Here is a 22,979-nt window from a genome sequence, read left to right as displayed (position 1 = left end):
TAAATAAAATCTTAGAAAAATCAAAGATCTTTCTAACCAGCTACTAGTGAGTTATGTTCATCACAGTGTTCTTTTGATGAACAGAAGTGATACACAGTTTTATTGTTCAGTTTTATTGAGAAATAACTGACGTGCACCACTATATATGTTTAAGGCACAAAGCATGATGGTTTAATTTACATATATTGTAAAATGATTATCATTATAGGTTTAACTAACATCCATGTTCTCATATAGATATAATAAAATGCAAGTAAGGAAAAATAAAAGAAAAAATTGTTCTTATGATGAGAACTCTTCAGATTTACTACAGCAGTGTTAGCTTTAGTCCTTATGTTGCATATTACATTCCTAGTGCTTATTAACTGATAACTGGAAGTTTGTAACATTTGACCATCTTCCTCTAATTCCCACTCCTCCCATCTGCCACCTCTGGTAACTGCAAGTCTGATCTCCTTATCTATGAGTTGTCACTGTTTTCTATAAGATTTTATATATAAGTGAGATCATGTGGGATTTGTCTTTTTTTTTTTTTTTTGGTCTGAATAATTTCACTTAATATATTACTCTTAAGGTCCTCCTTGTTGTCCCAAATAATAGGATTTCCTCATTTTTTTAATGGCTGAATTATATTCCTTTGTGTACACACACACACACACACACACACACACACACAACTTCCTTATCCATTCATCTATTGATGGATCCTTAGTTTGTTTCCATGTCTTGGCTATTGTAAATAATGCTGCTATGAACTTGGGGGTACAAGATATCTTTTTGAGGTAGTATTTTCATTTTTTTGGATATATTCTCAGAAGTGGAATGGCTAGATCATTTGATAGTTTCGTTTTTAATTTTTTAATGGTTCCTCCATAATATTTTCCATAGTAGCTGCATCAGTTTATAGTCTCACAGCAGAATCTCTTAGGATCCTTTGAATTTCTGTGCTATCAGCTGTAACATCTCCTTTTCTATTTATAATTGTGTTGATTTGGGTCTTTTCTCTTTTTTTCCTTAGTTGTCTGGCTAGGGTTTTGTCAATCTTATCTTTTTAAAGAGCCGACTCTTAGTTTGCTTTATTTTTTCTATTATTTTTCTATTCTCTATTTCTGCTCCAATCTTATCTTCTTTCTTTTGCTAACCCTGGGCTTAATTTGTTCTTCTTTTTCTAGTTCCTTAAGGCATAGAGTTAGGTTTTTTATTTAGGATCTTTCTTATCTCTTAATGTAGGCATTTATTACTATGAACTTCTCTCTCAGAACTGCTTTTGCTACATCCCATAAGTTCTAGTGTGTTGTGTTTCCATTTTTGCTTGTCTCAATAAGCTTTTTTATTCCCTCTTTAATTTCTTCTTTGATCTGCTGGTTGTTGAGGACATTGTTAATTTCTATGTCTCTGTGAATTTTCCGGTTTCCTTCCTGTTACTGATTTTCTAGTTTCACACTATTGTGATCAGAGAAGATACTTGGTAGGAGTTCAGTCTTTCTGAATTTGCTAAAACTTGTTTTGTGGCCTATTATATGGTCTGTCCAAGAAAATGTTTCATGTGCTCTTAGGAAGAATGTGTCTTCTGCTGTCGTTGGTTAGAATACACTTCTGTTAGATCCATTTGGTCCTATAGTGATGTTCAAATCCACTATTTCCTTATTGATTCTCTATCTGATCAATCCATTGTTGAGAGTGGGGTCTTAAAGTCCTCACAATTATTGTAATACTGTTTATTTCTCCTTTTTTAGCTCTCTTAGTTTTTGTTTTATATATTTAGGTGCTCCTATCTTGGGCACTTAAATGTTTACAATTGTTATATCTTTTTGATATGTTGACACTTTTATCATCACATAATGACATTTTTTGACTTTCTTTCTCTCTCTCTTAACCATTTTCAGTTTATTTTGTTTGATATAAATATAGCTATCCCTACCTTTTTTGGGGGGAGTGGATAACAATTTGTCTTAAATTTCTTTTATCTCTCTGTGCACATTCAGTGTCAGTCCATCTTGTGTCTTTAAGGCTAAAGTGAGTCTCTTTTACGTTGATATTGTTGGATCTTGTTTTTTAAATCCACTCAGCCATTCTACATCTTTTGATTGAAGAATGTAATGCATTTACATTTAATGTAATTGTTTATAGGTAAGGGCTTACTGTTGCCATTTTGTTAATTTTTTTCCTCATTTTTATTTTTTGGTAGGTCCATTCTTCCTTGTTTCTTATCCTGCTGTCTTTTTTTGTTTTGATTTTTTTGGTATTAAAATGTTTTGACTATTTATTATGTTCTTTTGTGTGATTACCACAAGATCATCCCTTGTGGTTACCATGAGGCATGCATAATATATCTTAAACTGATAACACCCCATTTTAAACCTAGATTAAGCCTATTAATAAATACACTTTTAATACTTTGTACTTTTACTTCTGCCCCTCACATTTTAGATTATTGCTGTTATAATTTATTTCTTTAATATGGTGTAACTAATAACAGATTATTGTATTTATGGTTATTTTTGCTACATTATTTAAAACAACTTTAAAACAGAGCTGTGAGTGAGTGATCTATCACTATTACCATATTGAAGAATCCAGTTATGACTATATAGTTGTCATTGCCAGTGAGGTTCATGTTACCTTTTTGTGTTTTTATTTCTTGTAAATAAGCTTTTGTTTGTCTAAGAGAGTCTTTATCTCTCCTTCATTTCTGAAGAACAGCTTTGCCAGGTATAGTATAGAATTTTGGTTGACAGTTTATTTTTTTTCAGTATTTTGAATACAGCATCCCATTTTCTCCTGGCCTGAAGAGTTTCTGTTGAGAAACCCAATAATCTTATGGGGAGTTCCTGGTATATAAGTTCTCTCTTTCCTCTTAGTGCTATTAAAAAATATTTTGTCTTTGCCTTTTGAAAATATAATTATATTGTATATTGTATAATTATATATAATATATTACATATATTATATATTATATAATTATATATTATATAATTATAATGTGTCTCAGTGTAGCCCTCTATCCTTAGGTTCAATCTGTTTGGGATCCTTTGGGCCACATGGATCTCTACAACCATTTTTCTCCCCAAGTTCAGGAAGTTTTTAACCATTATTGCTTTCTGTCCCTTTCTATTTTTTCCTTCTGGAATTCCTATGAAGCAAATATTGTTTCTTTTCATTATCATATAATTTCCATATGCTTTCTTTGCTGTTTTAAATTTTTCTTTCTCCTTTGGGTAATTTCCATTGTTCTATCCTTCAGGTTGATGATTTTTTTTCTGCATGTTTGAATCTACTTTTGAAACTCTATCAAATTCTTCAGTTCATTCACTGAATTTTTCAACTCTGAGATTTCTGTTTTTATTTTTTCGATGATGGCTATTTCCTTGTCAAACTTCTTCTGTTCATGCATTGTTTTCCTAATTTTGTTTAGTTGTCTGTCTCTGTTCTCTCAAAGTTCATTAAACTTCTTTAAGAGATTTGTTCTGAGTTCTTTGTCTGATACTTTATAGGTTTCTTTTTTTTTTATGGTCAGTTGTTGAGCTTTATTAGTTTCCTTTGGTGGTGTCATATTTACCTGATTTTTCATGATCCTTGATTTCTTGCATTGGCATGAGTATTTGAGTAATTAATCTCTTCTTCCAGACTTTATACGTTTGCTTTGGCAGTGATAGTTCTTCACTAGTCATCTCACTTTGTGTTTTTTTTTTTTTTTTTTTTTTTTTTTCTGGGTTTGTCTGTTGGTAATGTCTTTGGTAAGTGGGGCCTGTTATGGACTATTTTGGGTGAAGCAACTATTTAAGTTCTGAGGACAGGGATGGAGTATTGTGCCACTGGCTGAAAATTGTTGGATATGACTGCTGGCTTGGCTCCCTATCCAAGTGATGATGTAGGATGGGGTTCTCAGTTGCCTTATTCTCTGCTCAGACTTACTAGATGATTGGGACTGGGTCTATATTCAGTAGTAAATGAAGTTATTTTCCCTGCTTCCCTGCTCTGGTAGGGCAGCAGCGAAGGTCCAGGGACCACAGAGATCATTGTTTAAGGACTTCAGATCAGGCCTGAGTGTCCACTGAATTCCCTGGTCAGGTGACGGTCTGCAGATGGAGGAATCCACGGGCTGTGCTCACTGTTCAAGTGCCACTGTATGTAGGGATTTTAGATGGACTATGTGGTTTCCCGTGTACTCTGGTTAGGTTTCCTGGTCAGATAGCTGAAGGCTATATTTAGCCATGAGCAAGGCCATGCATTAGATTCCCTTCCTGTGTGCAACTGGAGAAACAGCTGTAAAACTAGTAAAGCTCATTGTTGTCTTAACTCAAGAAGACCCAGGCCTTAAGCTCCTTGGCCAAATGAGGCCAATGGCTTTGCAAATTACTGGCTCTGTCTGCTCTTCTCTCAGCTCAAGTGCCACTGGACCACATAGCTTCCAGGAGTTGTCTCTAGACTTCTTGTCAGATGGGGCTGAAGGCACTCTCCACAGTGGGTGGGGTGGGGCTGTGACTCAATATCCTGCCTCAGTATGAGCAAACTGGGGTGTGGGGCTGGCAAACATCTTGTTTGAGGATCTGAATCAGGCAGACCTGTACCTCCTCCAAGTTCCCTGGTCAGAGTGTACCCCCAACTTGGTTCTGCAGATGAGCAAAGCCACTGGTTGAGATTACTATTTGGGCACTGCCCATATGAACTTGGTCTGCCAAGATCTGTCTGCTAGTTGTTGCAAACCCCTCTTTCATTCTCTGTCACAGTTATATTTTCAATATATTGAAATTGAAATATATTGAAATATATTTGACATATTGAAATTGCAATTCCAGTAGTATGCAATGAGAGTATGGGTGCCCACCGAATGACCCACAATGCTGGGGGGAGCAGGGCTGCTTGTTCCTTCTTAGGTTCTCTTTTCCACTGGAGGAACTGGAGGCTCAGAAGACACCTCTCACCATGGTGCTGCACTGTCCTGGGGAAAAGGCACTATAGTCAAGATACAGTAACTTCTCTAATCCAGTCTATCTTGATCTCTGAAGTGCATGGGGTGGGGGAGGGTGTTTCTTCAGCCTCAGTCCTGCATTCTAGGATTCTCTCAGTGGTATCTTGTTTTTGGATAGTTGTTGGTTGTACTTCTTATGAGATGGAGCAAATTCAGGAATGATGTACATCACCGTTTTGGTGATATCAGTCTCCCCCAATATTTTGTCAATGTAAATTTTTAAATACATGAAAGGGCCCACATAAAAGTATAAGTGTTAAGGTCACTTGCAGCAAAATACAGCACATTGGAATTACTTAGCCAAAGATTTTATGCTTGAAGGCAGGCACTTCATAACACTTGGACTTGGCGAAAAGCAACAGTTTGATGTCAATATCTTAACCTTTCTATTAACTGTGTAGTTTTTCAAGGGAATATATTTTCACAATATTACAGAAGAGAAACAAATCTGTCTAAACTACACATGAATGGAATTCCAGAGAACAAGGATGCAAATTTTATTTTCCCTTCTTCTTTTCATACACTGTTATGTATCTTCATAGTCAAGTTCTACAGTTTTACTCCCTGATGTGAAATCCCATGGGAATATTTGGCTTCTAATCTTTCAGTCTTAAATAAACTATCTGTTGCTTGTGGAACTTGATACAGTTTTTTCCCCCTACAGTTGGAATAATCTTTGTTATAATAAACCACTAATTGAGGTCAGATGATTTTTTAGGTGGCAGTAGCTAGCACTAAAGAGTTATTGGCTTCAAGCAGCTGTGGAGTCCCTTTAATTCTGTTTTAACTGTCAAATTAAATATAAGATTAAACTACTCTAGTTGTTTTCATTCTCAGAGGCATAGAAATTTACTTCACACTTAACTAAACCATGAGCAGAATGCTTGGCGCCCAGTGGACCCCACTACCATTTGATTTACCTGTCCTTTCTAGAGTAAGCCTCTACCAGATAGGCAGATTCTATTCGAAGTCTTGGTAATAGGGAACTTCACAAAACAATCTAGTCAATAAGAAAGCTCTAACTCCTCTTTCTCATGTGAAACCAAAGTTCCTTGTTCTTATCCAGAAACCAAAATTCCTGTGCTTCCATCCAGTGCTTTAAACAATGAAAGGCACAGAGCAGGCTCTCATGCACTTGAACAGTATTTATTGATGAACAAAAGAATGAATAATTCTGATTCTGATTTCTAAGGCTGCACAGAATATAGTTGTTTCCTTATGTAGTCCATCCTATTCTCCACTCTTACATCATTCTTCACTTTTCCAGGATCAGTACTACAGTTTCCTTCAGCAATATGATTTTCCGATGTTTTGTCTGTCTCATTACTCTTCTCTGAATGTGCTTGCATCGATCATTATGTCTCTTCAAATGTGATACCATCGAACCAAACAATACTCCAGATGTGGTCAGCTCAGAGAGGGGTAAACACTCTATTTCTTAGCCCAGTTATTCCACTTGACATATTATTGGGCCCAAAAAGGTATTCTGTAGAGCAGTCCTTTCCTGTTTCTGATAGAGACATTTTATTCCAGGCAAGATCTCTGATTGGCACATATTCTGGTCTGGGAGAAGGATGGTTTCCTTGAATTTCCAGGGTAAGGAGGGGGTGGAGAACGCTGTGCTGAAGCCTGTGGGGTCGGGGAGTAGGGAGGTGGCAAGTCGGCACAGTATTCCATCTCATGGTCATAACTGTAGGGCGGTGGTGCCACTGAAAAAGAAAAAGTAAAGGACATCAGGCATTTAGCGAATATTTGAGTGTCTACTATGTTTAAACCACTGGGCTGAATACACTGGGAAAGGATATAATTTTTGCCTGCAAAAATCTTAGTTTTACTGTGTTGAGGACACGTGTATAAAAAGGCAAGGGCTGCAAAAAGTGGTACCATTGGCCGAAATGTTTAGAATTGGTTGCTTAGGGAAAGTTTCTTGGAAATCTGATGCCAAATGAGTAGATAAAGAAAAGACGAGGCACTGATTCCAGATTGAACAAAAACACAGAAGCAGGAGAACACTTTTGTTGAAAGCAAAAAGTACATGGAACGGGAAATGGGAAAAAGTGTTGAGAAATCTTATGGTATCATCATCCTGGTGGGCTTTGATTGTCACAGAAGGAGTGTGTGATGTGCAGTTACCAGAGCTTTTTTGAATATGCTAGTGAATATGCTTTGAGAAGGTGATTTTCTCTGCAGTATGGATTGAAGTGGGCTGAAGAAAAGGAGAGATGATGTAATAGCATGTGTGAAGGGTTATAAGGGACTTGTGGCATTGGGAGGAAAAAATCACAAGTGGCCATAAGAGCAACTGAGTGCTTCATTGATGAGTAGGTAGGTAGAGAAAGAGGTGGAGAGTGAAAAAAGGTCTCCAGGTATTGGACACTCTTTATTGGGCTCCTGTAACTTAGAAGGTTATGGAGCCATTATAGGAATAAGAAAAAAAAAAAAAAAACCAAGGGTGGGCAAGCACATTTGTGAATGGGAATGAAGAACTTAGTTTTCTAAACATTATTTGAAAATTTTTCTTGTTTTTTTTTTCACTGTAATATATTTCAGAGTGTTTTAAATCACATTTAAGGCATTTCGTTATGACTATGTAAGGATGTCTATTTTGTAGTGATCTCAATCTCATGTCAAGGGTTGGAATATAGGTACCTCTTGACTGTTCCATGTCTTCAAGAACCAATCATCCTACAACATCTTAGTAACCCCTCTAAGATTTGAATTATCATCAAGATCATGATTCTACTTAGAATTGGCACATCTTAATTGCTTACTATGAATGTAGCCTAAATTATAAGACTAGTGTCATAATAATGTAAATATTATAGCCAACTTTTTTAATGGAATGGCAGAAAAGAACAAACAACATTTCAATAAACTTATTTTTAAAATATCTTCCAGGGATGCCTGGCTGGCTCAGCTGGTGGGGCAGGTAACACTTGATCTCAGGGCCACACTGGGTGTAGAGATTACTTAAAAATAAAATCTCAAAAAAATAAAAAATAAAAAAAAACCCCAAACATCTAAATTGTGCTCTTACCAATAAGAATATGGTAGTGTTCTGATCAATATGCATGCACAAACATAGGGCTTTACCCTATATGCAAATACTAACAGTGTTTCTTCTGGATCCCTTTAACTTGGCTTGCTTTACCAGGAGCTTGATGATCTGAACGACTTACTGATCAGCCTGTACTCAGGGATGTGAGGACACAGAATTGGGTCACCTGAGCGAAGAGGAAAATGGAGACAGAGAACGGGGTGGGATGTCCTCTGGGGACTGCTCTACTGAGCAAAGGCTTTGAAAGTCTTCAGTGGGCTCTGCAGGCAAAGGGCTCATGGCAGAGGACACAGCTGCATCCAGCTTCTCTAAGGCTGCTTTAAACACTTGAGGCTGTGCTATCAAAAGCTTTATTTTCTATAACAAAATGGAATGACTCCTGTGGAGTCTAAACACACATTCCGTCTGCATTACACCCACTCCTTTGCTTCTTGATATCCAGGAGGACTAAGACAAAGAGGTTTAGATATACTTCATCCAAGCCGAGAAATACAGGCTCCATGTAAAATAAGCAGCTATAGCTGGATGCCTATTGAACTGTTTCTTATAAGCGTGTGGTTCTAGGCTGTTTTTGTATTGAAGCTTTTCCCTGCCTCCCACTTAAGGAGCACATGCTGGATGATTCTACAGATTGATTTTGCATCATTCTCTGTCATGAAACCGTGGTGTCTATTTATGCTTTGGTAACAAAGCATTCATATTTTGCTGTCTGCATTAAAACTGCTAGAGGACATTTCAGTGAGATTCCCTATGGTTTATACAGCTGCATGTTGAACATGAAAATTTAAGATATGATTAGATTCATATAGCCTTCTAATTATATAGCCTTTGAGTTTTGATAAAGTGATTATATAATGCAGAAGAGCAATATTTTGAGGACTGTTCATCATGAAATAAACATGACACATCTTTTATAGCATCAGCTACTGGAAGATATTTTGAAATAAGTCTTGTATAACTATAGACTGTGCTATCCTTCTTTCTTGCCGATAATAAGGTTTCACCAGGAAGTAAACTTTTCAAGGTATCAATTTTAGGAAAGTCCTGATTAACTCTAAAAGGTTTTGTTCTTCTTAAAGGTCAAAACATCTTTAAAGAAATATAGATGCAGCTAGAGATATGTTGCTTTGAAATTCTTCCATCATCAATATTCCAACTCTCTGATTTAAGGATAGCAAATATACCATTTATTCTTAATGTTATTAGTTTTCTACAATATTACAAAACATAGGGATAGTAACCTTTTTTATCTCTTCTCTATTGTTAAATGTAAAAATTTGTCTTGTCTTTTGGATATCTGATTCATAGCCAAACTATTTCTGAGCTTTTTTCACTTAAATTTATATATTTAAAGCTTCCTTATATCTGTTATTTTATTTGGTGTATTTTTGTGGCAAAGCTTATTTTTCTTAAGATTTAAATTTTGGTTAGGCAAAATTATCTATGTGGTTTCTTAAAAATCATTTGTCACATTGTTTTGTTACCAATCCTAAAGTTTTAATGTACTAGTTCTGTTTCAATAACCAAGGCATACCTTTTTATATGATTAACACCTCATTTTAATTATTATTGATTTTATTTTATTTTTTTAAAAGATTTTATTTATTTATTTGACAGACAGAGATCACAAGTAGGCAGAGAGGCAGGCAGAGAGAGAGGGGGAAGAAAGCTCCTGGCTGAGCAGAGAGCCCGATTCGGGGCTTAATCCCAGAACCCCAGGACCATGACCTGAGCCGAAGGCAGAGGCTTTAACCTACTGAGCCACCCAAGTGCCCCAATTATTATTGATTTTAAATGGTTTTAATATCTAGTAGGACAGGCAAATCTCATGACTTTTTTTTCAACATGTTTAAAAATGTTTGTATTGAGATATAATTGACATACAACATCATGCAAGTTTAAGGTGTATAATATGTTGATTTGATATATTTATATACTACAATATGATTACCACCTGTTAAATTAATTAAACAAGGAGCCGATTAGACCGAGGTAGCTCTGTTGTCATAGTGAGCAAACCAAAATGTAAGCCTGTAAGTGCTTCAAAGTTACAAAATCAAAATGCTAAGGACAACCAATCACAAATTGTCAAATAAGCTTTAAGCTATAGCCAGTGAAATAATTTCCTTTCTTTGCTTCTACATTTGCTCTGTATAAGGCAGGGTACTCCTAACCATTTCCAGTATGGTGTTGTCTGATTCAAATCAATTTTTGTTAAAATAAACTCTTAAAATTTCTGGTATGCCTCAATTTGTCTTTTAATATACCTTAGCATTAGCTTATAACATTTTTGAAAAGATCCCAGATCTTTTGACTTGATCCCAGTTTCCTGGGATCATGACCTGAGCTGAAGGCAGATGTTTAGCCTACTGAGCCACCCAGGTGTCTGGAGCTTATGACATTTTTAAAGACTATTTCTAATATTATTGCTAGGAGCAAACCTACTCCTCCACCATCCCCCAAACCAACCTACTCACAATTTTCTGAATCTTCTTAGAGCAGAAGCCCATAGGGCTCCTAGGAAGACCTCCACTGCCTCCACCCCCACCACAAAGCCCAATCCTGCCCATTTCTCCTCAACAGTGACCTAAGATGCAATTCCCAAAAGGATGATATTATTAGAAGCTATCATTCCCCTTCCCCTCAGATGACATCAAGACAAGTCTAGTCATGTTCCACATTTCTCTGTAACCAAGAGGACAAACTCTTAGAACATCTTTCATTGTAGACCTCTAATTCTGGGAGCCTTTACACATCAAATCTCATTAATTTTCTAAACTTTCCCCACCACCTTTCACTGTGCTCAGGAGATCACAAAGTCTGTCATTCATATGCTCTTCTTTCCATCTCTTTACATGAGACTCTAGCTCAGAATATGAGAAGTCCTCATCTAATTGTGTCTGTTTTCCAGAGAAATAAGATCTACTGAGAGTAAGAAAAGTAAGGGGGTTTTTGAACTTTGAGAAGAGAGAAGAATGCATGAGATAGTTGTGTCAGGGAGCAGAAGTGGACATTCACTGAACATTTCTATTTTCATTAAAGTCAGATTTTCCCTGGAGTGCAGCTTCCTCTGCAGCAGTATTAAATCAGAAATATTCTCCCCACTCCCCAGCCCACAACTTCCTACATCCTATAGTGCCAGAAGATGCACTGGGTGTTTTCTTGGATTCTCATAGCCATTTTTCAAACCATGGTCTAGGTTCTCTCCTTAAAAACCTAAGCTATATTTTAGCATACACCACGAGATTATAGTACTTTCTATTCCTCCTTGTTAATACCTCTGGTCTGCTCTGCCCAGATTCACATTCATTGATGGTTTAGCATCAGTCCTGTTACCTTTCTCTGCAACAGGACTTCTTTTAGCATTCTTGATGATTCCATCATTCATATGTTGAGGTGAATTTCTGGCCCTAAGCTGGAGCTTTCTCCCACCCCAGGTGCCACAGCAGCAAACCGAAACTTAGATAACTTTCATGTCCTTGTGAAGCTTCACTTGATGGGAAGCTTCACATATCCAGTCAGCTAAACCCCAAACATCAAGCCAACTCTAAGCTCTATACTTACTTCCTGTTCCTTTTCACCCCAAATAAGGTTAACTACGTGGCCCCAGCCAATCAGATATTTTCTATTTTTCTCTTGTTGTTTTTTTTTTAATTCTTTATCCTATAAAAGCTCCCCGCCTTCCACTTACTTTACAGTTCTCCATACAAAGATTGTCCACTTCATGAAGTGTTAAACAGTGTGTCTGTATCCCTTAATTGTTTTCATTAATCATTTTTTTAACATCTGGATTTTTTTGTATTAAAAATCTTTTTCTCCCCCTTGCTGTACCTATGTAAATCTGACCACTACTCTTTATCTTTCTAGAATACACATTCCAATGTATCTTGAATCTCATCTAGATTTCCATTTTACTGATGACATTTAAAAAGTTAATTTAAACTGATGTCACCTCTTTCCTGTCTTCATGTCTTTCTTTATTCAGCTTAGATTTATGGCCCACCACTAAAATTATTTCTGTGCATTTATCATCAACCTTCTTATCTCTTTTTCTCCCTGTTGCCTGACAAAACTCCAATCTTGATTAAATTCAACATTTTGGCTCTCCCAGACTTGTATCTAGGAGCTTCATGTGGCTAGAGAAAAATGCACAATCATACTGACTGATATCATCTTCAATGAATGACTATATTCTTAAGTGTTGATACTCTTGGCATTGCTTGGAAATTATGCATTCCTATAGGTATTTCACCACTCCCCCTGCATTCTCTGAGATTCCTTACCTATAAGCATCCCCTCGGCCCACTTTCAGGAGAAGACTTGCTTCTAATATCAGTAAGAATATAGGCGCAATCAGAAGAGAATATCCTCATATCACCAAATCCTTTGATGAGTACATGAAAGTCTTCACATGTTCAGTATATTTACTAATAAGGCAGCCCTCATTTGTGAATTCAATGATACAAATAGAAGTTTTACCTCTTTTTTTTTTTAAGATTTATTTATTCACTTAAGAGAGAAAGAGTGTGTGCACATGTGCATGAGTGGGGTCAGGGGCAGAGAGAATCTTCAAGCAGACTCCCTGCTAAGCATGGAGCATTACTTGGGGCTTGGCCGCATGATCCATGAGATCATAACCAGAGTCAAAACAAAGAGTTGGTTGCTCAACTGACTGAGCCACTCAGATGCCCCTAGAGTATTGATTTCTTAATGAAATATTCCCAAGAGATTTTAAAGACTACAACTCGGTTATTTTATAGAATGTTCCTTAACCTCTCTTTGCCAGATCTATTCTCATGCTTAGATTCAGGCTGTGAACTTTCAGCTAGAATCCTACATACATGAAGTTGTGTCATCCTCAGAGTAATTAACACCCAAAGGTGCAAGATGTCCATCTACCCTGTTTTTGGTGATGTTAATCTTTACCACCTGGTCAAGATGTTGTCTGGTTTCTTCATTGTGTAATTACTATTTTTCTTCTTATAACTAGCAATAAATCTGGGACTAGACACTTTCTGACCATGCAAATGACCTGCTCCACTGCAACTTCTCCTCCCAGTTTTAATACCACTAATGACTCTTGTTCCAAGCTTTTTTCATGATGGTTTTAAAATGATGATTTTTCCAATTCCACAACTCCTTTGTACATGTATCTTTTATAATTTTTCTGTTCCCCAAGAACCTCCCCTGCTTTTCCAGGACTGACCTAAATCTATCTATTATCTATCTATCTATCTAATCTATCATCAGTCACCAGTGGATTCAATAATAGACTTCAGATCACAAATATCTTGATAGTATTGAAATGTCTTGCTTTCCTTTGGTTGTCATTTGATTTTTATGTTTTTGCCAAGCCTTCTGTTATAGTCTTTCCATATTGTTTTCTTCCAGTGTGTATCATTTGAACCTATATATTTTTTAAAGGATTAACATGACACTGTCTTTTTTTCTTTTTCTTTTTCTTTTTTTTTTTTTTTACAGTGAAGTTCTGAAAAGTAGTGGAAATATAAGACTTGACAAATAATTTTCATTTTCACACTAATGGTTTTAAAAATATTTAAACAGTTCATTCTACCCAACATGGGAGGAATAAAAAACTATTTTGGAAGGTCACTGTCCAACAAATAATCAAGTATAGAAGATCACTTTTTTCAGCAATCTCCTCCCCAGTGCACAATAATAATTTTCATTGTAGGTATCCCCATTGGGCACTTTCACCAGGGTCTTCACAAGGCTTTCACTGAAGAATATGAACTTGGCTAAATTGTTTTCTACTCATGTATGTGGCCCCCAGGCTGAAGGACTATACAATAAATTAGGTTGTTATCTCATTTATCACAAGGCTAATTAATTAATGTGGGTAAAAATATTTTATATTTCTAAGTATGGAAGACTTTGAAAAACATTCAATACTATTCTGTGTTTTTCCCTATCTTTTAAGTAAAAGTTTAATTAGTGATTTTGAGAAGGAAATGAGAAGTAATCAAGCACATTATGCTTTTTGAAGATCCAGCTTTTTTGTAGTTAAAATGCTTCCACCATAAGGTTTATTATGTTTCTCACATTATTCAGTTCCCAGAACAATGCATTTACTGAAAATGTAACTGCTGCTGTGATCTACCAGTATAAAGGATGCCACTCTAAAGTTTTAAAAACATGCTTCCATGCATGAAAGAGAAACCTCAAACTCAGGAAGACATAAACTCTCACATTAAAGTATTTTGTATCTTCTATTCTAATTTTATAAAATGTTTTTAATGTTTTAAAAACATTTAATTTTAACTAAACTTTTTTTTTATCAAGCAAAAGTGTATCTGGAATATTATCTATAGAGGGCTTTTCTTTGCCATCTCTCCAGATAATTATCTGTCTGACCTTCCTCTGTTCTCTTGAGTTATGGGTTGACCAGGTTAAAAAAAAACAAACAAACCAGGAGATGTGAAGAATAAAAAATAATTCCCCCTGTTTTTTCCTTATACCCTATTTCTAATATCATGACACTAATCCCAATAGTATTTTTAGTAAGTTGGAAAGATTCAAAGTTGTGAGTTGCTTTTGTAGTTGAGTAAAAGCTCATATTCCAGGGTGCATTGTAAGGTAAATTCCCTGGATTTTGATATATAACTAAATCAGATCTTATCATGGATTGTGCTCCTTACTTGTTCAGCTGTATCTGCTGAGTGCCCATTATGTGCCAGTCCTGGTATTTTACTTGGGACTGGATGGTGAACAGAATAGATCACGATCCCTGCCTTGTGGATCTAGGAGGAGGGGATGGAAATTGAACAATAAATGTAACAATTGGACAAACTATATGGTATCTTAGAAGATTAAAAGCACTCTAGAAAAAAAATACAGAGTAGAATAAGGAGGGACATAAGACAATTTTAAACAGACCAGAGTAGGCTTCATTCAGGAGGTGGTCTTTGATCAAAAATTTGAATTAAGTGAGGGTCCATATTCTAGGCAAAGTTCCAAGATGGGAGTGTGCCATGTTGTGTTCACATGGAGTGTGTTTGTGTTCACAGAAGAATGTGCCTCAAGGCAGAGTGGCAAGAGGGAGTAGAGAAGGAAATGGAGTCAGAGAAATAAAAAGACGAGCCAATTCATGTATTGCTTTGCAGGCCCTGATCAGGAATTTGCTTTTTACTCTGGATAAAATGAGGAACCACTGGCTGGACTCTTCTCTGGAGAAAATGAAAAGCCATTGGAAGATTTTGACTAGAAGAATGATATTATTTGGCATCTACTTTAAAAAGTTCAATCTGGCTACTGGGTTTAGAATAGACCCCTGGGGGCCAAAGGTGGCTGCTGGAAGAGCAGTTAGGATATAATCACAGTAATGCAGGTGAGAGCTGAGGGTGGTTCCCACGAGTAAAGAGCAGTGGGAACAGTAAGTAGTCAGACCCTGTATATACTTGGAGATGGAATTTGAAGTTTTCCTAGTAGTTTGTGTGCAGGTTTGATGGAGGCAAGGAGTCAAGGATGACTCAAAGATTTTTGGCCTAAGCCACTGGAAGTCCAGAGATGTCATCAGTTGAGAGGAAAAAGGCTGTGAGTAGAGGAGGTTTGGGGGGATGATCAGAAGTATAGCATCAAATATGTTCAACTTGAGATAGCTATGAGACATCCAAGTTGAGATGTCCAGCAGGCAGTGGGATCAAATGCATCTGAAATTCAGGAAGGAGGTTTGGAATGAAGGTTTGTAACTTTGGGAGGCATTAACATATAAATAGTACTTAATACTGTGAGACCAAATGATATAACCAAGGATGTAAGTATAGATACAGTCTAGGAAAAGACACAAGTATCTGACCCTTGAGACACTTGGAGAAGAGGAAGAACTGACAAAAGAGGAACAGGAGAAATGATCATCCTCACATTCATCTAAAATTTGCTCCTTCAAGTTGAAGTTGATAGGGAAAATGTTAAGAGGGGAAGGGTATTAGGGAATTGATACATGGGGCAGATTTCATGTAGAAGGGACCTTCTTCTCTATAGGGGCTAAGGAAGGATGTGACTGTCCATAGGAAATTATCTTTCTAATAATATGTTAGATTCAAACTTGACTGGCTTTTATATGTCAAATAGCACATATACAGACAGACTGACTTAGAAAGCACTACTGAACAATCACCTAATACAAATTGCAGTATTTTGTTTATGGAATCATATGTATTCAGTATATTTATATGTAGAACTTCTAGCAGATTCTCACCAAATACCTGTCAAATTATTATTGTATTACCTTTGCTCTATGTTGAGAATTTTCATATTGTGTTAAAACTGTTTTCTTTGCATACAGAGGACACATAAAAATTTTATTCCATCCTTTTTCTTAAGAAATACATACCTACTAAATCAGATGCAGTTTGTTAAGAAATGTCACTTATACTTTCCCTATAATTACTTCTCAGAACTCTGGCAGGTAGACACAGTGGATATGAACTGTGTAGTTCTCTTAACTCTGGCTGGTTGGGAATTGTAGGCAAGAAGATACAATTATGAATACCTTCAAATGTGAGCTAGATTTTATTAGTTGGACCTAAGTAATCTCCATTGAAATCTAGAGCTTCAGTCTGCGTTAATTTAGAAATGCCCTCCATTCTTGGAGATCATTGCATTGAAAATCTTCAATGTTTCCTCTATCTAAGCAGTAGAGCATAACTAATGAATCTGACTCTTCCTTCAGAAGGAGAGAGCGATTGTGTTTACCAGGATAGGAGGAGATGGCATTGATGTGAGTGGTCCTGATGACGCCCACCCGGGTCCCACGGTTGTTTTTCATACACATGCAGATACATATGGCAATTCCAGCGATGACCCCCATGATGAATACAATTCCAAACACTATGCCAGCAATTGCTGTGCCCCTAAAAAAGGAAAACAGACGTACATTTATTGAAAAGGTTCATAAGCCTTTCAAATACAGCTCTATGACTGGATGACAAATGCTCTTTGGCAAATCTCCTTGGATATTTAAAAAAAAAAAAAAAGGTAATTCCCTGAATCAGTCAAGTAAGTAGTCTTGTGTATTTTAATAGATAAGAAAAAGTTATAAGCTTTCAGGGAATCTTCTTCCAGTACAGTAAACCTATCATTCAGATTCTGGCTTTAGAAATCCATGTATATTTATACAAAACACAATTACTTAGATATGCTCTCTAAAATAATAATTAAAAAAGCATTCTGCTGCTTATTTAAACTGCAAAGAACTTACTGTCTGTGAGTACACATTTACTGAAAACAACTTGATAAATGTCAAAATATTAAATAAAATTTAACATTTATCTCTATTAAAACTCTTCACAAAATAAAGCTGAATATTTTTTTTTCTTAACAGAATAGAGAAAAAAAACCCAAATGCTTTAAAAAAATCTATTCAGAAAACAGTTATGACAAACGGTATTCTCATTAAATTCAGTAATAATACAAGAAAAACTTCTCTTCTATTAATGTTATATTTTTCTCCAGAAGGTTTTATCTCTCACAACAAAATCATAGAAAGAAAAAATTCTGCATGAAAGAGTTAACCTTATTATGTGTAGACAATATGATTTGTAGGAGTCTACATTTGTTCACATTTTGGAAAGTAATGGAGAAATCTTTGTGAAAAGATGCAGATTTTCTGCCAGCAGTATCATTTCTAGCAATGCTTTCTGAGGAAATGCAGCACATGTGGGCACAAATAATGTAATAAGGATATTTGCCAATATATTGTTGCTAATAGCAAGATATCAGAAACACCCTAATATCCAAATGACAAAATGATAATAATAATAATAATAATAATAATAATACACCAGAGAATGAATCCTATATGGTGATTTAAAAGGGTGAAATTTTCATGATTCCTGGTTAACTTAATAATAACACCACAAATGAAAAGGCAGATATTAACAAAATATCAGTACTAATAGAATGATTGCAAGGAGAAAGTTATATTCTTACATTTCAAAGTTTTGAATGTATATGTGATTTTTTTATAGATAGGGGACAATGAAGAAAATTTTCACTTTCTAATTTGGGTAACCCCTCCTCAAGAAGTAACCATTCCAACTCTTTCAAACATTGTTTTAGTACTCCCCCCTTTTTAAAAAATTTTTAAAAGTTTTGTTTATTAGAGAGAGAGAGAGATTGGGAGCATGAGCCGGGGAAGGGGGAAAGGCAGCGGGAAAGGGGCAAACAGACTCCCTGCTGACCTTGGAGCTGGATGAGGGGCTCAATCTCAGGACCCTGAGATCCTGACCTGAGATGAAGTCAGACACTTAACCGACTGAGCCACCTAGGCACCCCTGTTTTAGTAACTTTCTTCCTATTTCTTAGTAATACAATTACATTCTTTTAGTTTTTCAAAATTTTATATTACCTATTGGTTACTTTCATCGTATTTGGCAATTAAGATCCCGCAGACAAACTTTATCTTTTTAGGATTTATATTACCATGTCATCAGGATTTATATTACCATGTCATTGCTTACTGCTGAGCCAAGCAAGGCACCATGGTTACCTCTCATTTCTGTTACACTTACTTTGTTTAAGGAATTTCCCTGAGTTCCCATCTTTCCATATGTCTGTTGTTACCCTCCCCCACAAAGTTTTAGAAAATTTTTGAACAATTATCAGAAGTTTTTAGCATTTTCTTTTTACTACTGGTACTATGAAATTGCATAATGCACTTGGATTTTTAAAAAATTCTTTTTCCAGGCCCTTAGGATTTTTCATGTCTAGACACTCATTCTTCAGTTCTTGAAACTGTGCCATAAATGGATAATTTCCTTTCCATCATTTTATCTGTTTCTCTTTCTGGAAGCCTATTCTGAAAGCACTTCTGGGATAACTTCTCTAATTTTTCTGATTTCTGTTTTCTTGAATTACTTTCTGGGGAATTTCATTGACTTCACATTCCAAAATTTTGTTGAACTTCTCACATTCAGCTATTATATGTTTAATTTCTGGGTGCTCTATCTTATCCTTTAAAGTACCCACCTCCCTATTTTATTGAGTCCTGTTTTGCTTTCATTGATATGGTTTCTCTTCCTAATCCCTGAAGGTAGTAATGAAATATATATGTATGTATATATATACATATACATATATGTGTGTGTATATACACACATATACATGTATATATACATATACATATATACACACATATACATACATATACATATACACGCGTATATATATGTGTATATATATATATATACACACACACACATATATATTTTAAACTTTCTCTACTTTCTGTATTACCTCCTGTCCTGTTTAGTTTCCTTTTTATTTTGATCTGTTTCATGTTTGGTATTTTCCTTAAAAGTCTGGTGATCCTGAATCTTCAGCTCTTTAAAAAAGAGGCACAGAGGAGCTGCTTGGAAGTTCACGGTGACCCGCTGTCATTGCACAGGTGAAATCCACAGTCTGAGTTCTCATAGTATTTTTGTTGGGGCTGTTCATTTTTCCCCTTAAAAAGATCCTCCAGTTTGAGCCAGCCTGACACTCTGCTGGAGCCTAGGGTTTTGCCTATAAGAGTATGAACTTCCATAAAATCCTGATACTTTTAGATCAGAGACTCAGTCTCACTCTGCTGTGACAGTGGAGCCGTTCAGAAGTCTTCAGCAACAACATTTTTGTGGTTTAAAAGCACGATTTCTAAAACCAGAATGCCTAGGTTCCAACTGTTCTTTGCACAAGTTGCTGAATGCCTCCCACCCCCCCTAATTTTCTTATTAATTAAATGAAGGTCACCTTGGTACTTATCTGATTCTCCTCTCAAATTTCATATCATGAAATATCTGTACTCCTGGACTGATTTGTCAGATAAATAACTTCTTACTTCTGTGCTATATAAATATCTATACAATACTTTTCTTTCTTTTTTTAAAAAAGATTTTTATTCATTTGGCAGAGAGACAGAGAGAGAGGGAACACAAGTAAGGGGAATGGGTAAGGGAGAAGTAGGCTCCCTGCCAAGCAGAAAGCCCAATGTGGGACTTGATCCCAGGACCCTGGGATCATGACCTAAGCAGAAGGCAGATGCTTAATGATTGAGCCACCCAGGTGTCCCTAACCTATACTTTTCTAAGACAGGTCTGTAATTCTCACCCCAAACCCTTGGGGCCAGGTCTATCTCATAAGTCATAAATATTAAGATTTTGGCAAGGGAATATAGTACATATACCATATATTGTGGGATACTTCCAAGGCCAGCATCCTGAGCACACATACATACATTTACATTCTTGTAGTAAAGGTGAGAATACTAACAGCCATGGATTACATAGAGACTAGCAAAAAGCCCAAGATTCCTTTGGGTCAAGTCTGGCCACCAAGTCAGTTACATAAAACATTTCAGTTTCCATAGCTGTTTGTTTTTGAGGATTTCAAAATTTTGAGGATTTCAAGATAAGGAATTGTGAACCTGTATTTGTACTTTTCACAACAGATTTTCTTTTTATGGCTTTTCCTACTCTTAAGAAAACGATACCACTAAGAATTCCAATAGACCCTTTAAAAATATTCTTACACACATTTTAACTATGTAGTAAATTATGAAAGCAGAATGTGAGACATATTTGGATGTGCTGCTATTAATGATGAAAGAATGGCTGAGTCCAGCAGCTTAAGTAATAAGGCTTTTCAAAAAAGACAGATTTATCAAAGAAGATAATTTGAAATACATAAACCCAAAATAATCTGGAAACCTTTTTATTGTAATTTTGAAGTCCAAATAAGATTGATTTGGAGGGCTTAATTTATGTTCCAGAAATAATCAATGGCCCAATTATTCAGGCAAAGAGTTTCCAAAGTAAGTGTTATGGAAGCTGTTAAGATATTAAATTGGGACATATTTATATTCATTAATTCATTTTTTAAATAGAGTAAAGTAGAAAATTAGTCACATTTTGTTTTCCTGTTGGCAGCTCCAGCAAAAGTGCCTGCTTGTGAGGTCAGTAATGAGGTTTCAACTAATGTGTTAAATGAGGTTTCTGATTAAATCATGATTTTGGTGTCCTTGATCTTTTGATACCCATTAGTAACTGTAAATTAGTTATTAAAGACATGGCAAGTATAACATTTATAGAATTATTTACTCCATTATTAATTAAGATAAACAATAAACAAACAGTAACCTTCTGCCATATAAGTAATTTAGTTTCATCAACTGTTGGAAAGAGAGAAGCTATTAACTTGAGAAATTTGTTGTCATAAACATCTTGAAAAAATGTAAGGAAAGTACTTTCTTTGAAAGAATGGATTGCAGAGTATACATATTTTCCTTTTTGAGCTTTTATTTGGAAATATTTACAGATTCACAGTTATAAAAGGAATAGAGACAGGTCCTATGTATCCTCCACCCAGTAACCTCCAGTGGTTACATCCTAGGAGAGACTAGAGTATAACACCAAAATCAGGAAATTGATATTAGTATAAAGTGTGCGTGTTGTTGTGTGTCATTTGAACACACGCAGAGATCCTGGGATCACTATGGCAAGCAAGGTACAAAACTAACCCATTATCAGAAAGATTTGTTGTGCTACTCCTTTGTGGTCACACCAACAGCCCTCCCCTCACCATTAATAACTGCTCGAATCACTACTCTGTTCTCCATTTTTGTAATTTTTTCATGTCAAGAGTGTCATAGAAATGGAATCATATAGTATGTTACCTCTTGAGGTGCACTTTTTTTTACTCAGCTTAATGCCCTTGGAATCTATCCTAGCTTTTCTGTGAGCTAATACATTCCTTTTTTATTATTAACTAACATTTCCTGATATGGAAATAGCATAGTTCGTTTACCCATGACCTATTTACAGGACATTTTGGTTATTTCCAGTTTTGGCTTTTGCAGTTAAGCCTGCTATGTATAATCATGTACAGGTTTTTGTGTTAATGTATGTATTCATTTCTCTGGGATAAATGCCCAAAAGTGGGATTGCTGGGTTATTTGATAAGTAAATGTTGAATTTTTGAAAAATACTGCCAAAATATTTTTCAGAATGGTTGTACTATTTTATATTTCCACCAGTACAGTAGGAGACATCCAATTTCTCTCCATCCTTGCTAGCATTTGGTGTTGTCATTATTATTTTTTATTATTTTTTCCATTAACATATAATGTATTATGTGTTTTAGAGGTACAGGGCTGTGATTCATCAGTCTTACACAATTCACAGCACTCACTATAGCACATACCCTCCCCAATGTCCATCACCCAGTCACCCCACTCCTCCCACAACCCCCCCTCCAGGAACCCTCAGTTTGTTTCCTGAGATTAAGAGTCTCTTATGGTTTGTCTCCCTCTCTGGTTTCATCTTGTCTCATATTTCCCTCCCTTCCCCTATGATCCTCTGTCTTGTTTCTCAAATTCCAGGTATCATGGAGATCATATGATAATTGTCTTTCTCTGATTGACTTATTCTGCTTAGCATAATATCCTCTAGTTCCATCCATGTTATTGCAAATGACAAAAATCTTATCCTTTTTTGTGGCTGAGTAATATTCCACCTTATGTATATGTATATAGATATATAAACACATAATATACATAAATATGTAATGTACATATTATATATAATATCTATAAATGCAAAAAATAATATATATTTTAAGGAACCTCATACTATTTTCCATAATGGCTGTACTAACAGTGCACAATTGTTCCTTTGGCTCTACATTCTCACCAACTCTTTTATTTCTTGTCTTTTTTTTTTTTTTTTAAAGATATTATTTATTTCTTTGAGAGATTGAGAGTACAAGCAGGGTTGGGGTAGAGGGAAGGGAAGAGGGAGAAGCAGACTCCCCGCTGAGCAGGGGGCTCTGCCATGTGAGGCTCAATCCTAGGACCCCGGGGTCATGACCTGAGCTAGAGGCAGCCACTCAATACATTGAGCCACCTTGGTATCCTATTTCTCTCTTTCTTTCTCTTTCTTTCTTTCTTTCTTTCTT

The 22,979-nt window shown here is 35.9% G+C and overlaps 1 protein-coding gene and 1 long non-coding RNA gene across 2 annotated transcripts in view; one reads left to right on the top strand and one right to left on the bottom strand.

The window, feature by feature from the left end:
• The window catches only part of LOC116872315, a 193,069-nt gene that overhangs the window by 152,724 nt on the left and 17,366 nt on the right, over positions 1 to 22,979 (top strand). The window lies entirely within an intron of this gene.
• Positions 6,472 to 22,979, bottom strand: part of CYYR1 (cysteine and tyrosine rich 1) — a 95,203-nt gene continuing 78,695 nt past the window's right edge. The window contains exons 3-4 of the mRNA XM_032865496.1: positions 16,746 to 16,903; positions 6,472 to 6,681 (exon numbers count right to left, since the gene is read on the bottom strand). Coding sequence (XP_032721387.1) covers positions 6,497 to 6,681; positions 16,746 to 16,903 — 343 coding nt within the window. The 3' untranslated portion in view covers positions 6,472 to 6,496. The remainder of the gene's footprint in view (positions 6,682 to 16,745; positions 16,904 to 22,979) is intronic.

Source organism: Lontra canadensis, unplaced genomic scaffold, assembly GCF_010015895.1.
Source record: "Lontra canadensis isolate GAN:19392208 unplaced genomic scaffold, GSC_riverotter_1.0 scaffold29, whole genome shotgun sequence".
Classification (NCBI taxonomy): Eukaryota; Metazoa; Chordata; class Mammalia; order Carnivora; family Mustelidae; genus Lontra; species Lontra canadensis.
This window is presented reverse-complemented; position numbering and strand designations above follow the sequence as displayed.